Consider the following 23,454-nt stretch of genomic DNA (forward strand, 5'->3'; position numbering starts at 1 on the left):
AGAAAATGACAAAACAGCTAACTTTACGCATGATTCTCAAGTTAACTGAAAAATGAAACCATGCCGTAAACAGGTAGTACTGTCACACCAGTGAATTTTTTTTCAGTGTACAGAAAACGATAGGAAGTTTCGCGCAAGACCCCATCCGGCCACCACTCTTTAAACAATTTTAAATGTTAAAATTTAGCTTCAAAACACATTAAATTTTTTTTATCGAGTTCAATCCCATGAATGCCAAGTAAGGTTACTAATACATCCTAACTGTAGACAGCTTGTCGTTAGAGGGGTTGAATGTCCCGATTTCATTACTCACATTTCAAGCATGTTCTATGTAATACTGAATTGAATTTATATAATCTATTAAATACTTTTCTGACAAAATGTTGTGTCCCCAAAAAGGTATTTTCAGTACTCACCAGTGATGTGTAAACATCTAACCTTGGTAACAGGCGTATTCATGTTTTCTCATGTTGCTCATGTTGCAAATAAACTTATTATATGAAGCTCTGACCAGAAATTTCAACATATAATTCTTTGAAATAATTCCAAACGTGATAAATGTTGTGGGGAAAAAAAACTGTGAGGTTTCACTGTAGTTGGAGACTATTTAAATTATGTTTGAAAAGATTTTACATTTTTATAACATAAAAATTAGGAACGAGTTCATGTGAATAGTAGATCCATTTATATTTATGTTTTATTTTGCGTCTTATTACCTAATAAAAAAAATAACCCTGTGATACAAAAAAAAATTTGAAGGAAAATTTATTAAGAGGTTCTGAAATTTGTTCCCCCTAGCAGGACCGTCGTGAGAAACTAAGGGCCTGGGGGCAAATAACTTTGTTGGGTCCCCTCCCCATGTACAACTTTACAAACTACACAATTTAAAAAAATTGGTTGTCTGTAAAGTCGGTTTACGGACGATAGTTTGTGACGTCATAACAAAACATTGATGAAATGATTGCATACTTTTATGAATAAAATTGAATCATTTTTATTGAATTATCAGTATTTTGTATGGATACAAAGAAGGACTGAAATGAAATCTACAATTTAATTGATAAATTTACTTTTATTTGCACTCATTAATTCAAATATGTTTATTACTTTAACGAAGAGATTATTTTAACAATAACTCTTATACATGTTTGCTATTTAACTTCCTTCCAACCTGTGTTATTCTGTTAAGGATAGGACGATGATAGGAAAAGAATGGGAGTGTTTCAAGTTTAATGTGCCTCGAAAAAGTCAAATCGATGGTTGTTCCAATCGAGTGGAAGAGAGATAGATGCGGCGCAGACACAGCGTAATGGGACAATGTGCATTACGGGCACTTTTTCGTGCGTGCAGCCGGCGTTCATCGATTTATCAGACGTCGTCATGTCAAAAAGGGAAGCTGAGAGACTCGCGAGTGTGACGAGCAGAGTGGTGTGCCCAGGTGTCGGAGCAGGCGACGGAGAAGCGGTCGGTGGCGCTGCTGGCGGCCGAGGTGGAGAAGACCCGGAAGCAGCTGGGGCAGATCCGGCTGGAGGAAGTGCTGGGCTTCGAGGTCATCGCCGACCTCACCGACCCTCAGGGCACTCAGCTCAAGTGAGTCCCGCGACCACCTGGCCGGGATTCCGGAAAACGTTTTCCCACCGTCGGCTAGTCATTTTTTTTTTTTAATGTTTTTGAAGTGAAACTTCTTTGGGCGCGGTGGGAGTAAAATTTCAAGGCCGAATTTAAATGCAACATTTTCGTGAAAACTTGTTGTGAAACGTTTCTGATGCTAAAAGGACAGAGAATAGGTATTTGGCCAAAGGTTTGGATAGCCAACAAAGTTTCCCTTTTGTCACGTGTACTAAGTCACGTGCACTTTTTTTTTATATCGACCTAAAATCTTGTTGATAGTGTCCTTGATCGTTAACAATTGGAGTGATGTCAGAATGCCACAGAAAACCAAAATCTGGATGGCCAGGGATTTTTGTAAGGCAAATCCACTGTCTTACCACTGCACCATTCTGATTATATATTTTGTTGAAAATTTACTTTTTGTATGAATATCAAATAAGAAACATTTATACATTTTTTTTTAAAATATTTTTTAAAGGAATGGTACCTATGGGTTTTACCAGTCTTTTTTCCAATTTGGATGCAATGTCAAGCTGTTCACATTCTGGAAAAGTAAGGGAAGTTGGAATTGGTTGGGAAATTTAATTGAAATCTTGGAAAAGTCTTGGAAATTTTCCATTGGTGGTAGTAATTTGAGGGGGAAATTTCATGATACAGTCTGCCATCACCCAAACTAATTAAGAATTTTTTCTTTCATTTTCGTACACATTATAAAATGTTATAAACAAGGTTATGTTTGAATTTTAAATTTTGTTACATAATTGTAAGTGTTACATATTAGTTGAAAGTTGTGTATGTTCATATCCAGTGTGCTCAATTAAGATATAATTAGGGACCACTGTGTTTGAGTAGTCAGTCTAACTACTTGCGTCCCACCAAGGCATCTGGTTTCTATTCCCAGGCTAACTTTGCTATGAGCCGGTGCATTGTCTTGGAATACTATTACATGTTCCCTCCCTCTTCCCCCCTCTCATGCATTCTCACTGCTCCATCACACAGTTTTATCCCTCGCCTGTCTCCAGTTACCTCAATGTTGACTGAGCCATAATTAGTAATTACCATATCAACCTGAATTTAATGCTATGGTTTTTACCAAAACTGTGGAAATTGCCAATTTGGTAAATTTGAAATTTTGGTCAGGAAACCGTCAGGGAGATTTTATTGCAGATTTGTGTGGACACACTGAATGTAGCTTCGTTTATAAATTTTAACCATGCTGTTTTTTTTGTGAATTTTTTCTCATTCATTTAGACGTTTGTTTTATTACATAGCCGAGCCACTGCCTGCTGGACCTTGCTGGGCCGATGTTGTGGCGAGAGGCCTTGCTGGGGTGGCCTTTGGGGTGGGGCCATTCTCTGGAAAATTAAAAAAATAAAATCTTTCAGAAATAAATTTCAAGCTAATCCTAAACTTAAATTTCAGTGATGGTCACTAGTCTTAACTGATGTATAATCATCGGATTAGTTTTATAAATTCTTACAACTGAATATCAATGAAATTGCGTCAGTATATGAAGCAAAAAAATATTTGATTTTTAATTTTTTTTTTAATAAATCATGAATTGAAACAGGCATTGACCAGCAGTTTCAGTATGTTTACGTACAGAACACTTGATAAGCGAGGGGCGCTGGGTGGGGGACTGGTTGGCGACACAGTCTCACAGCTGAGTGGTGCGTGGCAGGAAGGTGCTGTCGCTGATCGACGGCCTGAAGGAGGAGGGCGGCGCGGGCGCCGGGCAGAGGCCCGGGAGCGAGGCGAAGGCGAAGGCGGGGGACGAGGGCGTCGTCACGTACCAGCTCAGCTACCGGCCGCAGCACGCCCGGCTGTCCCAGAGCGCCCGCCTGGCCGAGCTGGAGCAGAAGCTGCACCGGCTGGAGACCGTCGTCGGAGCCGCGCCTGACAAGCTGGTACCCGGGATCGCTAGGCTTCTGCAGACACTGTTCCTTTTCTATTCCAATTGAATGTCACAATATAATTTTAATATACAATGATTTTTTTTTTTTTACAATTCACAGGAGTTTAAGAAAAATTGATCCAATATCCAGAAAAATTAAAAAAAAACTAATGGCTATGCAATTTCTTAAACCAGAAAAATTATTTTTGAAAATGCTTTTGTTTATCTAACTGATCATACAGCCAAAATAAGTATTTTTAAAAAAATTTAAATCATAATAACTGATTATTAGTTAAATGTAAAAAAATATGTGTGAATAATGTTGTAGAAAACAAAACTGAACTACTCAGTAAATCTTTTTGCCCTTATACATACAGGAAAGCTTCACTATAAAGAACATGAAGGGACCAAAAAATAGTTGAGTTTGTTATACTGAAGTTCTTTATACTGAAACATAAGCATTGTTATAAATATGTATACCGATAAACACATGAAACACCTTAAGTGTACTAAGGTTCAGTATCTCAGTCATTAGTCTATGGCCGCTTGAAGAACCTGTTCACATACTCTCTGCTGATGCTTTGTCTATGGTCAGGAGACACATTGTAGGCAGAGCTGCCAACCTCAAATCACACCCATCAGTAATGACAATTATATGGAAAAAGTACATGTAAATCATGCACGATAAATTTTTCCTGAGGAATTATGACACACACAAGATAAAATAAGGACAATAAGATGCAAAAAAAAAAAAAAATGAAAAATGTAGGCCTATGCATATGAATACAATGAAAATTAATGAATCAAAGAAAAAAAACGATTTGAACAATACAATCATCTGAATATGTAAGAAATGTCAATAATTTTACAGGAAATTTTCAACCTTCAATTCAAAGTATGCAAAGTTATACTTTTGAACAATTGTCTTTTTATTTGCTTCTTTTATCCTGGTTGGATAAGAACTGTTTTACAAACAAACAACAGAACTTGTAAACAATAACTCTGCGTTAGTTACTTTCGTTTCTTCAGATGTAGCGAAAAAACTACGATATGGATTTATTGCTCGTCATGACTATAAAATGTTCCGCATGTTTCTTTAATTCAATGTGCCCTCTACAGTCATCCCTTCCAACGTGTGCAATCGAAAAGTCACACGTGCATACATTACAAAACGCGCGGTGTTCCAAAACATTTGAAGACTACAAGCATCGTCATTCTTTTGAATAGTTAGGTCTTAGGTCGAAAGTTTTGATGAATTGCGTTATTTTTCTTCTCCCCCATTTACACTTTTGTTCTGTCACACGCTTTATTTCTACAACCGGCACTGAAGAACACAACACTATTGAAAAACGTAAAAAATTTCACGCCTGTAGACACGACAAAAACACTATGGACTATGATGAAAAAAATGACTTTCAAAAAATAAATTAAAACACAGGTTAGCCAAAGTACCGTACAAAAATTATCGTGATGTAAGTAGCCAAAAAACGAAAAATCCGAGAATATGTACTAGTTGTATCGTACAACGGACGTAATACCATTCCAATATTATTTCAAAACACGAGAATTAATCTACTAATTTCGATAGTACGTGCGCACACATACTACTAGTTCCGTTATTGTTTTTGTTTACGTACACGCTGTTACGTTTGAATAAGAAAATTAAAAATAAAGAACAAGTTTTTGGATGGTAATTTTTTTCATAATTTGCCTCAAGGTTGTTCGTTCAAGTGAATATTTTTGTTTCACAAAGAAACTGACCGTCGTAAAATTCGTTAAGATGAAATAAAATTCAAGGTTATTATATACGTTTTTGGCGGGACCAAACATTGAGTTCGGTTAAGTGAAGTGTTCGTTTAACTGAAGTTCGTTGTACTGGTGCTTTCCTGTATTATAGTTGTTTCAATAAATTTTTTTCAAATGAGTCCCACATGATGTATGCCTGTCTAATTTTAGCAAATAATTTAAATATATATATATATATATATATATATATATATATATATATATATACATATGTCAAATAAAATATCAAATTATTTTTGAATATTGAATATCAAAATATAGAAATTTTTTTAATACTCACATACCCCTACTGTGTTATTCAGTAACTAAAACTTTACAGTTCTTAATTTCATTAGAGACCAGGTCATTTGAATTGTAAGATACATTAACCAGCTCTTTTCAAGGAAACTTTATTTATTTATTCCATTGAGCCTTTGATTATGGTAGGTACCATAAAGCTATTAATCATTTGTGCATGAATCCAAAAGCATACTGAAATCAAAGTGAGCCCTTGAATAACTAGAGTATGCATTTGCACCAAAATAATATGTAAATACCTTTAAAAGATAATATGCTTCGGAATTTTTTTACAATTTTATGCAAGGTTAACACTAACAGAATGTTGAGGGGAAAAGAAAGCAGCTGTTCTGGTTGAATGTTAAAAACCTTGAATAAGAAAATAGTTGGCTGTGCATGGGGCCACAGCTGGCCGAAAAAAGACAACAGGAAATAAACTACTATGCTGACTTAAGTAATCATTGAAAAATATTGACGCAGCATGAAAAACAAAAATAATGATAAATAATAGGACTAACAAAACATTATCTAAAGGTAAATTCAATACATAACACCAAAAAAAAAAAAAATTATTCATCAGTACACCAAAAAACGATACTATACGTCAAGAGAAGGAACAAGGGAACGGTACATATGTAGTTGTTTCGCTGTAAATTTGTTTGCATTAAATTTATTTTTAAGTCTTATGTTGGCCGTAATTGAATTTTTGGCCAAAAAATTATATTAATCCTATACTTCTAAAATAAAGTTGTTTACATAGATTCTAAACACTTAAATATCTTTATATAATTTCTATGTACTTATATACTATGGAAATTGAGCAGGACTTAGAATATTGATATTGTTTGCTGTGCATCTTGAAGACAGTAAGGTCTTTAAAGATGGATATTGGGGAAGGTATTGAACATGGCGTACAGGGGGGAACCAATCAGTTTTTGCCAAATGTGATTTCAGTAAAAGTGTAGAACAAATTCAGGATGCATGGATAAAAATTTGAACCTAAGTCCTTCTGAATGCAATTTTAACGTTGCCGTCAATAGACAATAGTGTTGCTTCGTCTGGTATAGTTCAGAATGGCAGTAGGAGGAAAAGTTGTTACTAATTTGATTAAACAGCATAAAACTTGTACTATATTGTAGGGTTGATACGTGATTACTTAAAGTGTAATATTGTTATGATAAAGACACTGATTGAAGTTGCTTGGATTGTGGGTTTTAGTCCCGTCAAAGGCGAAGATTTCACCGATGTTTTGTTTGTCATTGCAGTCGTCATCTTCAGGGTAGCAGTTACCTGCTACCTTAAATATGGTGACTGCAATGTTGGCCAAACCGTCAGCAAAATCTTCGCCTTCGATGCAGTTAGAACTCACAAGCCAAGCAGCTTCAGACACAGCTGCGAAAGCCTGCGATTCCTTAAGAGAGACTCCCAATTTTGTTTGTGCAATGAACGTCTGAAGTCTTGACAGAAGCTGTATCCGAATAGTGGCCTAATGGATCCCTTAGCTAAGGGATCCATAGATAGTGCATCGTAATGGACGCGGCAATCTTTGAGTTGTATCCGAACTCTCACAAGGGATGTCGATGCATCCTCTCATGCGTCCACTAATTCAAGATTTTTAGGGATGTGACTCTCGAATCCACTGATACATCCATACATCCCTTAGCTTTGTTATTGTGAACATTACCCGTAAAGAGCAAATGTGTGATACGAGATAGTTAATCAAAATGGATTTTGAACTAGAAGATAAACACGTGAAATGTAACTATGGTATTTATAAATACTTATACCATAAGTGTATGTTTACATAATTCACATAAACAGTAAATTAATTTGATTTGTAGGAACAACAAGTCCCCGATTCAAATTTTATTCCATATTTCAATTCCCAACGATAATTGAAATCATCCGAAATTGTTTACAATTTTGAATGTTCAATTATGTTTTACTGGCCCACCTTAGATGTCATGAATATAAAAGGCCAATCCACATTAGTACAATGACAAACCAACAGGTAGTGCTAGCTGTAAAACAATTCTGATATTGTACATCCTTTAGAATGCATCTTTTAAACTGTGGGTGCATTTGTTTAGGGATGTAGGGACGTGAACTTAAAGGACGCATCCCTAGGTATTCGGATACAGCCAGAGATTCTTGCAGACGTGTAGTACCAGCAGCCGGACAATGTGGGAGCTCTGTGTAGGACAGTTTGATCCTTGTAACTAGATAATAGCAGGGCCAACTTCTCACGTGCGAGGTGTCGTGTGTGTCCGGACAGGCTCGCCTCTCCAAGGACATGCAGAACAAGAGCCTGGCGGAGGTCGCCCAGACCTTGGCGGCCAAGCTGACGCTGTTCGACTCGGCGCAGATCGAGGCAGTCGAGCAGCGCATGACCGCGCTCGCGCTGAAGATGGACTCCGTCGCTGAGAAAGCTGCTGCGACCTCTCCACCAGAGTGCTCTGAGAGCACTCGCAAGGTAGGGATGTGCCGAGACCCAAAAACCCAAGCCGAGTCAAGGGAGTAGCTGAAGCTCTGCTGGACTCTAAAGCCGACAGGACGAGACTTGATAATCTTTTTCCTTTAACTCTTTACATATTTGACATATGAAATGAGCAAATAATTATGTACAATTATTTTGCAAACTAGGGATGGGACGAATCCACATTTTGGTCGAATCCGAATCCTTGTTCGAATCCTCAGTGTTTGTCATCGAATCTCGAATCCCAGTCCCACACTAAACTTCACCACATGTTATTAAAGAAATCACACATTTATTTTAAAAAATTACATAGGCCTATGTATTAAAAAAAATCACATGTGTATTTATAAAATTATAAAATAAGTGCATAGTGTATACACCTGATATAGAATAGAGAGAAATAACCTCAAAAACCACAGACGTAAGTTTGCATCTGTCTAATTCTCTGTTAAATTAATCCTTCCTATGTTTTCAATAAAATACGTTTGTATAACAGACACCATTTAAAAAAAGTTGTTTTTTTCTGCAATGTTATATTATTGAAAGTTGGAAATGATAGAGTAGTTATGCTAATTGACAAAATGCAGCGTAGTTTAGCTTATGTTTGTGCCATTTCCGTTACCTTTATAATATAGTTTAGGTATACCTACAATTTTCTAGAGCTGGACGAACCTCAGTTCTCTGGTTTCGAACCGAGCCGAACTGAACCTCATACAGAAATAATTGTTTTCAATTAAAATGAACAGATGACCAGCATTTTGGTCTTTAACTGAGTGGTGAGAAAGAAAGATTCTCCAGCCATATGTAAAATTAAAACATTATATAGCTTAGCTTATATATATACCAACTTTTAATTCGTGAAGAAGTTACATCTAAATTTCAAAAAGACTATATTCCTTTTTAAGTGTACACTAACCTTCATTTAAAAAAAATATTATAAAGATGACGAACATTCAGCATAAGGCCACATAACATATTTTTGTGGTAGACATAACCTAACATTTTTAATAAGTAATACTTTTTAATAGGACATAAAAAAAAAGACGAATGTGAATTAAGTTACCTATCTACATATTTTTGTGGTAGACATAACCTTACATTTTTAATAAGTAAAACTTTTTAATAGGACATCAAAAAAAGGCGAATGTGAATTAAGTTACCTATCTACATTACAAAACCCGCTGTCTGCAGTTGCTGTTTTCTTGGAAGAATGCTGCTCGTTAGAAGAAACTTTAGACGGTTTTTTTTGGGGTGGTTCTGGGTCATCCGGGTCGTCATTATCTTTTCTCCATTTGGAAAACTTAAACGACGTTAGCCTGCTCATCGCAAATCACCTCAAGAACAATAATATTGTAAACGTAACGTAAAAAGTGTGGTTATAGAAATTTGCGTCGGAAAAAGGAAAACACGAGAAATAATGATGGCTGCCGCGACTACGCTAGTCAACTTAGTACCGTACTGTAACATTTACTGGACCAGTACTTTTAATACACAAGATTAAATTAATATTTTCATTACCTGACTGTTATAACCAAAAAGGCCAAAGAAAATAAATACATCCCAGTAATTTAAAATACGTAATTTACGTAATCATTTCCTACCGCATTTGTCTTGTGTTAACTTGATCACGTTAGTTTTGCCGAAATACGAGAGTTCTCGTACATGCGCTTTAGTTTAACGTATGGGGTACGCAATGTTTGGTGATTTTACAACACTTCTCGTATACGCACTATAGTTAAAGGTATAATATACAATACCTTTTGCATTTGTACGATAGTTTATATTACGTAGTACGACAAATGCATACAAAATTCTCTAAAGTAATCAAAAAACAAAGCGCGCCCATATGAAAAAATGCTATGCGAGTTATGCGACGATTAATAATTTTATTTTTATTTTGTCTGCGCTTGAAACTGTTGAGGCGACGATTATGCGATAAAAGTCGGAATATTACAAGTAATAGAATTTTGTTGAGCTGTTTTGTGAATGGTCTCAAATGGGGGTTAGAAAATTAGAAAAACGTATTTTTTTTTAAACGATCGTTCGGTTTTTCGAATATATTTTAAGAGGTTTCGAACCGAACCGAACGTAAGGGTTCGGTTCGGTTCGAAATTTTCAAACTTCGCCCAGCACTACAATTATCAATTACTACCTGAAACTCTTAAAAACCCACCTCGAATCCCACCTCGGATCCTACGAATCCTCGAATCCATAGGATTCGGTATATTCGACGAATCCAAGATTCGAAAATCCCATCCCTATTGCAAACCTTTCACAGCGTTATTTGTTATTTACTTTTTCGCAGGTTTCTTGAAGTATAGTTAACTTTACGTAATTATTCTGCCCGAAAAATGTAAAACGTTTGATCCGCTATTTACCTTTAAAAATGCTGAAAAATACGCTATTTTGGAATGGCCTTCAGCGTGTAATAGATTTGTTACATAGCAGACGAACTATGGAAAGAAAATAATTTAATGTCTGGAATTTACTACCACAGTAGCAGTCAATAGTATGGATGTTAGACATGTGTGTCATATCTTTGACTATCTAGTAAAAATGGCGGACGGCTTTATTTAGTTCCCCTTAAATATTATTTATTTTACATATAGTTAAATGCCTTTCTTTTAATAAAAAAATCTTGACTCCAAGTTTGAAAATGCTTAAGTAATGGCTTGTTTGAAGCTAGAACATTGATTCTAACCAGAAAATGGTAGAAGGAAAAGGAAAACTAATACTGAGTTGATTTTCTGTTTGTTTACACTTTTCGTTCTGGTAAATAATAGTTTATGCACATGATTTTGGGCATGTCCAATTAACGCCGTTCAAAAAAAGTACTTTAAGGTGAAGATAGGTATAACCCTGAAATGCAAGTTATATCCTGGAATTAAGTAGCATGTAACCAAAATTTTATTTACATCATAAAAAGAATCTTTTAATGTTTTATATTTAAGAAATGTCGTTATTCCCGAACAAAACATTGTACCAAAGTGCAGATCAGAAAAAAATATTTAAATTTATTTTGTGGTGTACACCTCTTATTGAGTCACTTTTAAACCACATATTCTTGCTAAATTATTTTTATTCTATATGTATTTGAAATTTGAATTTATTACAAATTATTTTATCATAAAAATGCAGCATATCAATTTTACCACTATTTTGGTGGAGTAACTATTATAAAACAGCTTTTATAAAAAATAAAAACAATAGCACAAAAATCCTCTGTTTTAAAAACTAAATTGGACTAAAGATAAAATCATAAAATCTTGTCTCTGATTATGCGCGCCTGTTCAGAGTCTTGTGCCCGGAGGTGACACCACACGAAAAACAGCGATCTTCGCTTTTATCGTTCTACATCACTAGAGAAAATGTTTTATTTTTATGCCAATTTGGTTTTTGAAACAGGAGATTTTAATGTTGTTTTAATTTTTTAATCATAACAATAGAATATTATTCAACAAATATGACACCAAATGTTTCATGAAACCTATTTCTTATAAACATTGTCATTTTGACACTTTTACAATATAATAATTTGTAATAAACATGTCTAGGACAAAAATACTTGGAACAGTAAAAATAAATTGGCAAGTATTTGTGTTGTTGAAGATGTACCAATGTTGTGATGTAAATATAAATTACTAATAATGGTTTTATTTTTATGATGGAAAAACAAAAGTAAAATTAATTTTTTTTTCTAATTGTTTAAGAGTACATAAATTTTGGTATGAATCATGTTGTGCTAAGTAAATTACATTAATTAAATTTAGTTGTCCTGGTTATTTCAGTTTTATCGCAATTCATCCTACGCATCACCAACACACATACACCCCTTACATGTTTACGAATTGAATGGTTGGGTTTAAGACAATGCTGTCTTAAAGTGCTCCAGGTAAAGAAGTCATGTATTGGTTTTTACTGTGTAGTTGTAAACAAGACGTAGGTACCTGCGGTCGTGAGAACGGTCCTGAGAGCATCGACGTCAGGGTATCTCAGTCACAGCTGTGTTTGTTGCCAGATGCTAGGTATCAGAGCAAGAAACCTGACAAGAAAAATTGCTAATTACCAGTAGACTGTCTTCTTTGGGTGCTTAAGTTACTCCTAGTGCCTAATTATACGTGCAGACCTGCCAACATTCAAATTTAAAAAATCATGAGGTCCTCGATAAAAATTTTCAGGCCCATAAATACAGGTTAGATATAAAAAACAACAAATGAGAATCTTTAAATTTAAGTGACATACCTGTACATATGTTACATATGGTCTTTGCTTCAAAATTTATTTCAACAAATTATAGGTTGCAGATTTAATTTAGTTGAACAAAATTTAGCGCTGTCGTGTAGTGATCATGCAGGGCCTCAACTAAAAAAGATGTAAAATAACATTCTGCTCGTGTAACACTATTTATCACTGTTCACAGCAAAATTAATTTTTTTACTGGAAGCAATACACTTCACGTGTTAGTTGTGTTTTTTGTAGCGACATGTTTCACAATGTCTCCTCTTCCACTATGCGAGATAGAAAAATCAGCACGGCACATGCTACAAAACGCAAAATTGCTTCCTTTACGTGACTCGAGTATTGATGGAAACTCGTTACTGTAAGCTTTCGTAAAACTTGTTTTGTAACTTTTACAAACAAAATCTTGGGGCCCCGAAAAATCGTGAGGAAACAATATTTTGGCGTGAGGGTGTGAGATGGACCTTAAAATCGTGAGCCTCACACCAAAATCGTTAGAGTTGGCAGGTCTGTACGTGCCCTTCTCAATACGTTCTCATTTCAAGTCATATCAATATCATTGACCTCAAGACACGACCATAAAATATTTCAAATTTATTACAGAAAGAATTAATATTGAGAGATGCTCAGTTGGTGAGGATGGAATGGTGTTACTTATTCCTGAAAATGTCTTGCAGGTACATGCATACTTAGTAGTGATGGGTCGATTCCGATTCCGGAATCGGTCGGTTCCAACGATTCCACTGGAATCGTGGGATTCAGAATACAATGGTTTTGGAATCGACCATGACCGATTCCTGCATTGTTTTTAAGTTTGCAAAATACATAATCTACGCAACGTAAGAAAATATTAAAATGCATGTAAATATAATTTTTAAAACTACATAATACAATCTTTTTTTACGGAACTGATTTACGAATTACGGTGATTAACGTATTTATTTACTTGCACCGCCATTTTCCCTACTGTACAAATGCAGTATCTACTTTCCCACTTTAAGAGGCCGTGTCACAAATTTGCGCTCCTATCTATATCAATGTTATTTTAAAAGGCAGTTTTTCTCAAAGTCTATAAGAGGTAGGGGCCGGAAATTTTGCCTACTGAAAGTATACAATACATTTAACATAACCGCTTTTTTCAAATTTAGTTATCATATCATATATTATTTCTGTGATGAAAATAATATTATCAATATTTTGATTTGTCCAGATACATTGAAATTTTGCTTATATTTATAATTATTTAGCAAAAACTGAAAACGCCATTGAAATGTATTGCACATTACCTTCCGATCAGTGTCTTCATGATCATGATGGGTTTATAAACCTGGGTGTAATCAAGTCTTTAACAATTACATGACAACATTTATACTTAATAATTTGGAGATATGCCTTTTCTATCCTCAGCCCCTGAGCTTTTACTATCTGGTCTGGCGACGGACCTGACACTCTTCAACCACCCCAGGGGTCTCCGATTGCACATCTTATCAAAAAAAAAAAAAGCTGTTCGTTCATTTGTTTTTGTGTTCGAGCGAAGGTTTACTTCTCCATAAGTGCCACAGACTTCACACATTTATGCCAAGGGAATATTCCGCTGATGTGACGCTATACGAATGTATTATTCGCGACCATACAACTTTTTTGTTTGTCATCGGGAAAATGACGCCGCAGTTTGATTTTTTGTGGTGATATAAAATAAATTTTCTTGCTAGGGAATGTTCATTTTGAATTGAGCATTTTTAAATGTCAGCGTAGAATATGCTTATCTGCCCATTTTGTTTCTTTCCATAATAATGAGTAAAGTTAACATTGTCATAGACATTTTATTATATTCGTTTGCCGTCCAAGTACAAATGTCACACTATATCGCACATAATTCTATTTTTTACTAATTTGTTAGTTGTCATTTTATTTAAGTTATAAATAACAGTAATAAAAATTATTACTTAATAGTCCAGAATAGAGATTGAGTTATTATTCATTTAATAGGAGTTTAAAATATGGTACTACATACATATTTATATTATCTTGTTGTCTTCTTTGTAACTTTACTGGAAGAATGGCATTTGGTATGTATGTTAACTCACAATGAAAATACTTCAGAAGTACTCAATTAACAGTGAACAACCTAGGGCCTATACTAATTTCATTATGTTCATGAAATATAATTGATATTACTAATAATGAACTGTATGTGTTTTGCGTAGAGATATCGTACGAACTGTATGTGGTACAGACCAACATTAGCTAAGACTCTGTAAATAAGTAATTTCAGTTAATGTGTAGAGAATATTAAAAGTTAGAAATAATGATATATATATAAAACAATGCAGAGTAATCAGCATAAAAATAGAAGTTGTTTTTACGTAGCGCCTACTGGAATGTATATTTTGTGTTGAATTATGTGGTATGATTAGTATTCTCTTATTGTAAGATGTGTTTTGTTAAAATCTTATAAAACATCACTTACTGTTGAAGGATTTTCATTTTTTTTGTGATGATCTTACTTAAACAAGTTTTAATTATATTACACATGTATATTTTAAAAGCATTTTAATGTATACTTATAGAATTGTAATAGGCTTTATACGGACTCTCACGATGCATGTGAGCATCTATAATTAATAGAGACCGGAAAAATTCGCGGATTCATTCGGCGATAGGCTAGAAGTCAAATACATATACCTTTTAGATGATTTTGCTATTGGCTTACTGTTCATCTGGACGAATCTCAACCAATTATAAAACACCAACCAAAGAAGGATCGAATCACAGACAAACAAGCTGAGACGACTAACAAGTCAGCAGCAAATGAACTGCCGTTATTTGCCCGAGTGTACAGGGGAATGTGCAGTCTATCCTGAAGGCCGTCGAAACCGCGAATTTTTCCGGTCCCTAATCTACATCAATATTATGGCCGTTTCACAAGATCAAATATTTATTGAATTCAATCTGTTGCATTCATTGTACATGATTTTCGATATGTACATTGAATTCAATACAAATTGAAGATGTTACTCAACTAAGCTTATTCTTATTAACTTATAAGTATTTTGTTTGTTCAGTACATAAAAGTAAAAGATTCGTTATTATTTAAATAATGAGCATCTTTAAGCAATAACGTTTTCAAAATATTTACATAAACATAATGGAATATATTTTTTAAATACTTTATATCTACGATCACATCAACGGCAGTATTATGTAATCAATGAGGTAATGAAATATCCTGAAAGGATATTTTCTTCTCTGTAAAGTAAATTTGTAATGCAGCCCTCTTAATGTTAGTCTTGTGAGTTATTTCGTCTTCTAATATGCTACAGCAATGTATAAAATTAAGTTTTGTTAGTGTTTTAGTCTTGTGTAATGTGATAAATTCAATATTTTTTTTGTATGTTCGTATTCATAAAGGTAGGCTACATATCGTATTAAGATAAATAGTAATATTTGTAAATTTAAATTATTTGAAACAACGTCGATAAGAGGTTCACCTACCTCTGTTAAACTGTATGATGGTGCATTGTAAAAAATTAGGTAGTCTGACTTAAGTGAGATTGTATTTAGATTGTGTGTGATGCATATGCAATATCTAAGCATATGCATTTATGTTATTATCCTTTTAAAACGTTACATGATGAATTTCGTATACTTTTTAATGTCAACTAACATTATTTTTCACGGACTATTACATCCAGATAAAGAATAATTACCACATGTTTGAAGATTAATTGTATTCCGATACGTTTAAAGTATTAACATTTTTAGTTTTAGTTTTAGATACGACTCATACTACATTTGTTAAAGTGAGGTTTCTTGATTCTGAATCCCTGCATCTGCAATTTCCTAGTGAGCCGCCGGTCAGATTGTCATCCTCTCAGATTGTCGAGGAACCAGATACATTTTTCGTCGAGTAAACTCGAGCTGTCAACCTTCCCACTAATCCTGTGATAAGGGTATAGTAGCTTTATCACGCGCTGCGGCTACAATTCCTTCGGTTGAAAAAGCCACTAAATCTCACTGTTAAAAGAGAGAACTTCTAGAGCAGAATATTGGAAATAAACATTTACTGACACGGCCTCTTAAGCGAAAGCATTTTTAGGAAATTACGTTGCAGCAGCACTGCATTTAATAGCAAACCTTCAAAAATAATTAGACAAAACCATAAATGTTTAAAGAAAATTATGTAAATGTAAACGGCAAATAATGTAAACGTTAACTATTTGATCATGGCAGCTACATTTGCCATTGTAAACAACCTAATTTTTTTTTTGTGCTACCTGCCATGGTAAACCATACGGCCATGAACAAAATCTTTGGTGACGTGAACGTGAACATCTCTACACATTAAACTTTAAAGAATTAAAATGAAATAATTTTTGAATGAAATTTTACCCAAATTCACAGTGGATTATTGCAACCATATTAAAATAAGTTTAAAAGCAACATAACCAAATTGCTTTAAATCGGCGTTCTTGTGCGTGTTCAGCGATGCTCGTTTTACGTTAGATATATTTTGGGAAGGCAGTTGGCAAGTCTGAATTTCCAAACATTGCTGCGGAAACATTCGTAAATTTTTATTACCAAACGGCAAACATAAACAATCTTTTGAAAGTAGTTGTGTTAGTTTAACAGAATTGTTTCCGATAAATTTCTGAAGTGAATTAAATGTTAACACGCGATTATTTGAAGAGTTTAAATATTTTGTGTAAGAAAATCTCACCATAAAATGTGAAAATTTTGAGATGCTAAAAATTGCACAGAACTTTCTTACTCAAGAACCGAAAATTTATTTTCTCTTTACGATTGTGAGGAACTGCAAGACTGGATGGATTTATTCTTTTCACCAAGTGAGATAATTAAGTTCTAGGTAATATATTAAAACGTAAGCATCTCTGACATTTTATTTTAGTGTGGTGCATATTTGTTTGTCATTTCCATCATAATGAGATAATAAAGTTTTATTTTTACATTTCCCTTTTTTATTTTTTTTCGCCATGGTCCCTTGAAATATGTATAAACGAGGTTATATTGACATTTTATTTGGATCATTATTTAGTTGTGCTTGAAAATAAAATTCTTAACCTAACCGTACAAACCCTCTTTTTTTACAATTAATTAATTGAGTTGATAATGTAAGGTATCTAAAGTTTGTTAAGTTATAACATTATTTACAATTTAAGTCATTAGACATCTTTGATTATTGGCAGTGTTTGAACACGTTGACGACAGTCGTCGTACCCTCCCAGATACAGAGGCCGTACCTGGCCACCGACGCGGGCCTGAGGGGGCCTGTTTTCCCCCCCCCAGTGAACCCCAGTGTGTGCGACGGCCAGGGACGCACCCGCGTGCGCCCTAGCATGCCAACGAGTGTTTTTTCTATGTGACTTTATCTTTTATTTCAGTGTGTATATATTTGTAAACGATTAAGGGATTTGAATGTGTGTAATTAACTTATTTTATTTATTATTCATTGTGCAATTTCGCTGTGTAATTAATGTCTCGTGTATGTCTTTGTAAATAATTCAATAACTTTTTCTGAAGCGTTTCGCCGTAGTATGTAATTGCAGCCTGGCGCGCCGCGGGACGGAGCTCTCTCCCACGCCGGCCGATTTTCCCCTCCCTCCCCGCCACCCGCGGGCGCCGGCCCGCGGGCGAGCGGGGAGAGGCAGTCGCGTCCTGGTCTCGAGCGGAGACAGACGTGTTCGTTGCTCCGCGAGCCGCGCACGTTGCGCTCGGGATTGAACGTTCGCTCAGTCCGCAGTTTGTCACGGCAGCTGAGCTGCCACCGCGAATCAGCTTAGCATTGTTAACTTACGAGTCATCGGGAGACGTGTCTAGCGGGCAGTTTCTACAACGCGAACGTGGTGCTACGAGTCTCTGAACTTTTCGCCGTCCACGGAACATTACGTAACGGGCCGCGTATGTACAGCGCTCCGTCTTCGGGCCCTCTCTCACTGGGTCAGCTTAGCATTAATAAACTTTACGATTCGCGCCGAAACGTATTTGAGAACCGCCCCGTCATCAGGGAGTCCGTGTCGCCGTGGTAGGGCATTTGTTCCGCGACGGTTCCGCCAGGCTGCGGCAGGACTTTATAAGCGTTAATAAAAGACGGCTCGTGAAATTCGTTAATGCCGTGTTCTGCTTGCGACAACCTACCAACATTCCTCGCAATCACTTCACTCTCCCTCCAGGTCCCGCCTTTCCCGGTCCCGGCCACGTTGGCCTGGACCCACACCTCTCCGACGAGGGCAGTACGGGCATAACAGGACATTTATTTCAACGGGAAAACGGGGACCAGAAGCCGAGGGACGTCAACGTGTTTCATCTAACTATATGCAAGGTTAAAAGGCCAAATTGTGCTAGAAATACAAGGTAGCGTAACTTGATGGTAATGAACATACTTTTTAACATTATATAAGCTGTATATAATGTTAATTTCTGCACAGAAAATGAAACACAACATAATTACATTTTTAAAATCATAAACAACCTTTTTTTTCTTAGTATATTACTCTGTTGAACATTGTCAGATAAAAATTAAGGAATCGGAATCGGATTCGAAGAATCGACCCTTTAATTTAAGAATCGAAAATGGAATCGGAATCGGTATATTTCAGGAATCGGCCCAACACTAATACTTAGCTGTGTTGTGCAGGTGTGCGAGATGTACGACGTAGTGAAGAAGACGGAGGACGTGTCCCAGTTGTTGCCGCAAGTGCTGGCCAGAATGACGGCACTGCAGTCCCTGCACGAACAAGGTGGGAGGTTCGACTGGCGCTATGTAGTGTTTGTGTGCAGAAATGCTCTTGCGATGGTGGGCACTGTTCAGCACTCTCCTTCGTTAGTACAGGGACCGCTGTCTGGTCTCTCTTCCAGCGTGTGCTTCAGCCAACTGGAGTCACTCCAGATTCCGGAACATTTTAAAACACTTTCATTCCCAGTTTGCTAAAAATAACAAATAAAATTTGCATCTAAAAACAAAATTTCAATTTTTAAAAAAGGGAAATTTAATATAATTGATTTACATTTTGAGGATGTTTCCATATCGCAACATTAAATGGTTTAATGCATCAAAATTGTGTGTTATTTTAAAAATGACAATTAGCTAAACTGAAATAAGTCACAATTACTTTACATTTCCACGTCCCTTAAAATGAATAACATTCTGACATATTTAAATGAAAATGTACAGTTGGGGATGATGTATGGAAACATTGAGCACATTCGAGCATCAATATGTTTTATATTTAAAACAAAAATTGTTTTGACTGGTTAGACATAACCTTACAACACACTTTCAACATGATATTCTGCTGAAACATTTGGGGCACATTTTATAGCATCCTTTATTGCCATGAACTGGCCAGTGGCCAACATCATCATAATGTATATCCCCAGTGGGAATCACTGATCGATGAATGGTACACTTCTTTGATGCCACTGGAGGATGAATGGTACACTTCTTTGATGCCACTGGAGGATAAATGGTACACTTCTTTGATGCCACTGGAGGATGAATGGTACACTTCTTTGATGCCACTGGAGGATGAATGGTACACTTCTTTGATGCCACTGGAGGATGAATGGTACACTTCTTTGATGCCACTGGAGGATGAATGGTACACTTCTTTGATGCCACTGGAGGATGAATGGTACACTTCTTTGATGCCACTGGAGGATGAATGGTACACTTCTTTGATGCCACTGGAGGATGAATGGTACACTTCTTTGATGCCACTGGAGATGGTGAATCGCGACTAGGCCGTCCACGTTTTCATTTTGCTTCTTTGCAAGCTGTGGTTAGCCCAACTGCGATCTGTGCTCGGAACTGAAGTAATGGTGTCTATGGTACAGCAGCTATGAATTACAACTAACACATTGAGTGTCCTATGGAAGATTCTGATGTAGCCACGCTTTGATTTCAAGGATATATGCTATATAGTAGCTCAGTCAGCATATCGCGGAGGTCTGCACCATCCATAATTTTTTTTTGTAATGCTCTATAATAGCATGGTGATAAACCTGTATGTACTACTTATCGTTTGCATGTGCCAACTGGATCTACAGCAGCAAAGGTAGAAACAAAGTTGATAGCTATGTTGTCATTCCATTTCACAATTATAAACCATTGTTGGCATCCACAGCATAAGTGTGTTCACCACATTCTTTCTTCTTCTTAATTTCTTGTCTGTTTTGAGTGGGCTATTTGGTATTCTGTTTTCTCTTATGGTTCCAACACACCAGATACCTTTGACTTACAGCTGATAGAACTGAAGCAGTTATCAAAAAAAAAAACAGCTTATGGTTGTTGTGTACAGGAATAGTACTTGCTAGTTCAATTACAAGGTTACCTGAAATGCCAATTCCAAAACCTGAGCATAAATTCTGAATGAATGCATCACACTAGAAGCTCCACTTATGAGACTTGTTTTTCACACACTGCCATAAAGTTGAGCGACCTTTGAAAGGAATGAATGCCCTGCTCGTCAATACTCTGCATTTCTTCACGTGGCCTACTGCTCAATATTTTCCATGTGATGCAGTATTAGACGCATTAAAAATAAATTATCCCCGCTTGGATCTTTTGCTTCAGAATCATTGTCTGCAAAGTGAATGTGTCTTCAAAGAGCTTCAAATTGATTACGCCTCATAATGTTGGCTACTGCTGGATTCCTACTTTCACTAAGCCAACAGTCGTACTGTGGAATGCTAACAATACTCATGCCCAAGTACTGCATTACTTCTGATGAAGTAAAGTGTGGTGTCACATGGTCTGCTTCAAAAGCATAATTATTGCTTTGATTTGTCATGTGCTCAATGTGATCTTCATTGTAAACGTGGCAAAAATACTCCAATGGTGTCATTAGTCCTGAAGGTGGATTTGGAATAGAATCCTGCTAAAGTTTTTTTTGCACAGCAGCTGTTCTGGAAAACATCAATCTACTTGGGGCTGTACTTTTTTCATCTTTCTTAGTGTGTTTATTTATTTATATAACCAATAAAATTCTCTGTTGAGAAGTTGGTGTTACATTTGGTTCAACATCTCTTTTATCACTTAAAGTTTGTGAACCTCAACAGTGGGGAAATACTCATTCTGAGTAAAGTTTTCACTATTATTTTCAGATACAGTAAATTCAGGAGTAATACACTCAGTGCTAAATGCATCACCTTTGATCTTATCCATGGCAAAAATTAGGTCTCTGGCACAATAACACACCAATATCAAAATGTCAACAAATACACGCTCACTGTCCAATGAAATGTTGGAATTACATATTTTTGCCAAATGGCATCATTGATATTTGGTGCAGAAATTATTATAGATCAGCCACTTACTACTTTTTTTACACTGGCTGTCAATGCTATGTATAATTAAACAGACTCGCTATATTATGTGCATTGATAAGACAGGTTTTGAAATTTGTGTTGCTGTACAGTAACAGCCAACCACCCAAAATAATCCATACATATGGATATGCTAGTCAAAAATTTCAGTGTTCTGATTATCTTAGTGTGTCTTGTGCAAAATATTCATAATTTTTTTTGCTATACAGTCTCATAAAAATATATTTAAAAAATACTAGTATTTTGTATTATGTTTGACAACTATAGTGATAATATAGACCCAAAGGCAGACAGAAAACAAACAAACAGCCTTACTGTCAGAAAAAAATGAGTGATTTTGATTGTTGCTCAGGTGTTTCTTCTCTTTTCCTATCATACGAGCCGCACCATCGTTACCTTGAAGTGTCAAGCAGTTAAGGTAAAACTGTTTTTTTTTTTAATTGTTTGCAGCTGTGAACGTGATCAAGTCGTTCACGCAGATGGAAGACTTGCAGCAGCAGATCTGTGCCGGGCTGCAGAGCAACGAAGTGCTTCTGAAGAACGTGCAAGACACATTTTCCAAAAACCTGCTGACCATCCAGAAGAACCTGTCCAGCATTGACGCACGCGTGTCTGCTATTAAGTAATGGCACCTCGGCGGCCTGACTTCTGTATTCATTTCTGAGCTGCTATATTTATTTATTTGAGTACCGCTTAAAAATATTGACCTACATTAATGCTGATTCACTTGATGGAGATTCATCAATAATTTTTTGTTGTGCTGTAAAACAATAGTATCTATCTATATGCTTTTGCATAGTACGGGATAATATTACTTCATTAATGTACTGTAAATGTTTGTTGTTAAGTTATTAACTGTGAAATTTTGTAATATATAAATAAATATGTTTTCAGATAACCGTATTCTTGAATTGTTTTTATTTATCATTGGGCATAGCCAATTTATATTTTGTAACAATGTCTGCTTATCTAAAATTTAATTCTTGCAACTTTGTCCAAGTAATAATTTAGACCTCACCACGGGTTGTAACTTGTAAGTGGAGTGATGATTAGGTTCTCAAAAAAAATCCAACATTTGTCAAAATTATATTTAGGAAGTGTTGGTTGCACGCTTCCAAAGGAGATACATTAGTGAACCAGATGTCAACTTCAGCATGAGTAGTGATGTGTGTAGAAATAGATAATTTTTTTTTTATTCAACATGAGAACAGTTACTTAAGTTAACACAGCATTTAAACTTTGAGGGTTGGAATATACATAATCATCATTTAGGGCAATTGAGAGAATCTAAAGGCTCTGTGGCAAATAATTTTGCCCCCCTCCCCCCGAATGTAATTATTTCAAAACCCATAATTATAAAAAATCCTAATACTAAATGTAACTGGCAACTACTGTAAATGCAATCTGCATGTATATTGCATAACTTGTGAGGTTTTCAATGATTTCTGTTACCAATAGACTTGTATTTTACATCCTATCAGGGTACACTCAGACACAATAAAAAAATCAAAATTCAACCCAATCTCAATGGCCCTGCACAGTTATGGACTTTTTTTTTTATAAGTAAAACAATTATGTTAATTGTGGAAGTCTTCCAAACAAAATATGTATACTGTATTATATCAACAAACTGGACGCAATTGTTCAAAATAGAAAACTTAAGACTTGTATTGATAATAGTTTAGCTCATTTCCTGTGTAATATATGGGACAATATTTCATTGATACATATTTTGTTTTTGTCTTATGTACATAAACAGGTTTCATAAATTTTGCAATCCACCAGCTGGACATAAGTTGGTACACAC

General features: G+C 35.6%; 1 protein-coding gene across 1 annotated transcript in view; it reads left to right on the top strand.

Annotated features, from left to right (window-relative positions):
* The window catches only part of LOC134539724 (dynactin subunit 2), a 31,599-nt gene extending 9,049 nt beyond the window's left edge, over positions 1–22,550 (top strand). Inside the window, exons 5-9 of the mRNA XM_063381972.1 lie at positions 1,439–1,590; positions 3,293–3,518; positions 7,863–8,060; positions 18,958–19,060; positions 22,098–22,550. Of these exons, the coding sequence (XP_063238042.1) occupies positions 1,439–1,590; positions 3,293–3,518; positions 7,863–8,060; positions 18,958–19,060; positions 22,098–22,273 (855 nt within the window). The 3' untranslated portion in view covers positions 22,274–22,550. The remainder of the gene's footprint in view (positions 1–1,438; positions 1,591–3,292; positions 3,519–7,862; positions 8,061–18,957; positions 19,061–22,097) is intronic.
* Positions 22,551–23,454: the final 904 nt, after the last annotated feature.

The sequence above is a fragment of the Bacillus rossius genome, chromosome 15 (assembly GCF_032445375.1).
Source record: "Bacillus rossius redtenbacheri isolate Brsri chromosome 15, Brsri_v3, whole genome shotgun sequence".
Classification (NCBI taxonomy): domain Eukaryota; kingdom Metazoa; phylum Arthropoda; class Insecta; order Phasmatodea; family Bacillidae; genus Bacillus; species Bacillus rossius.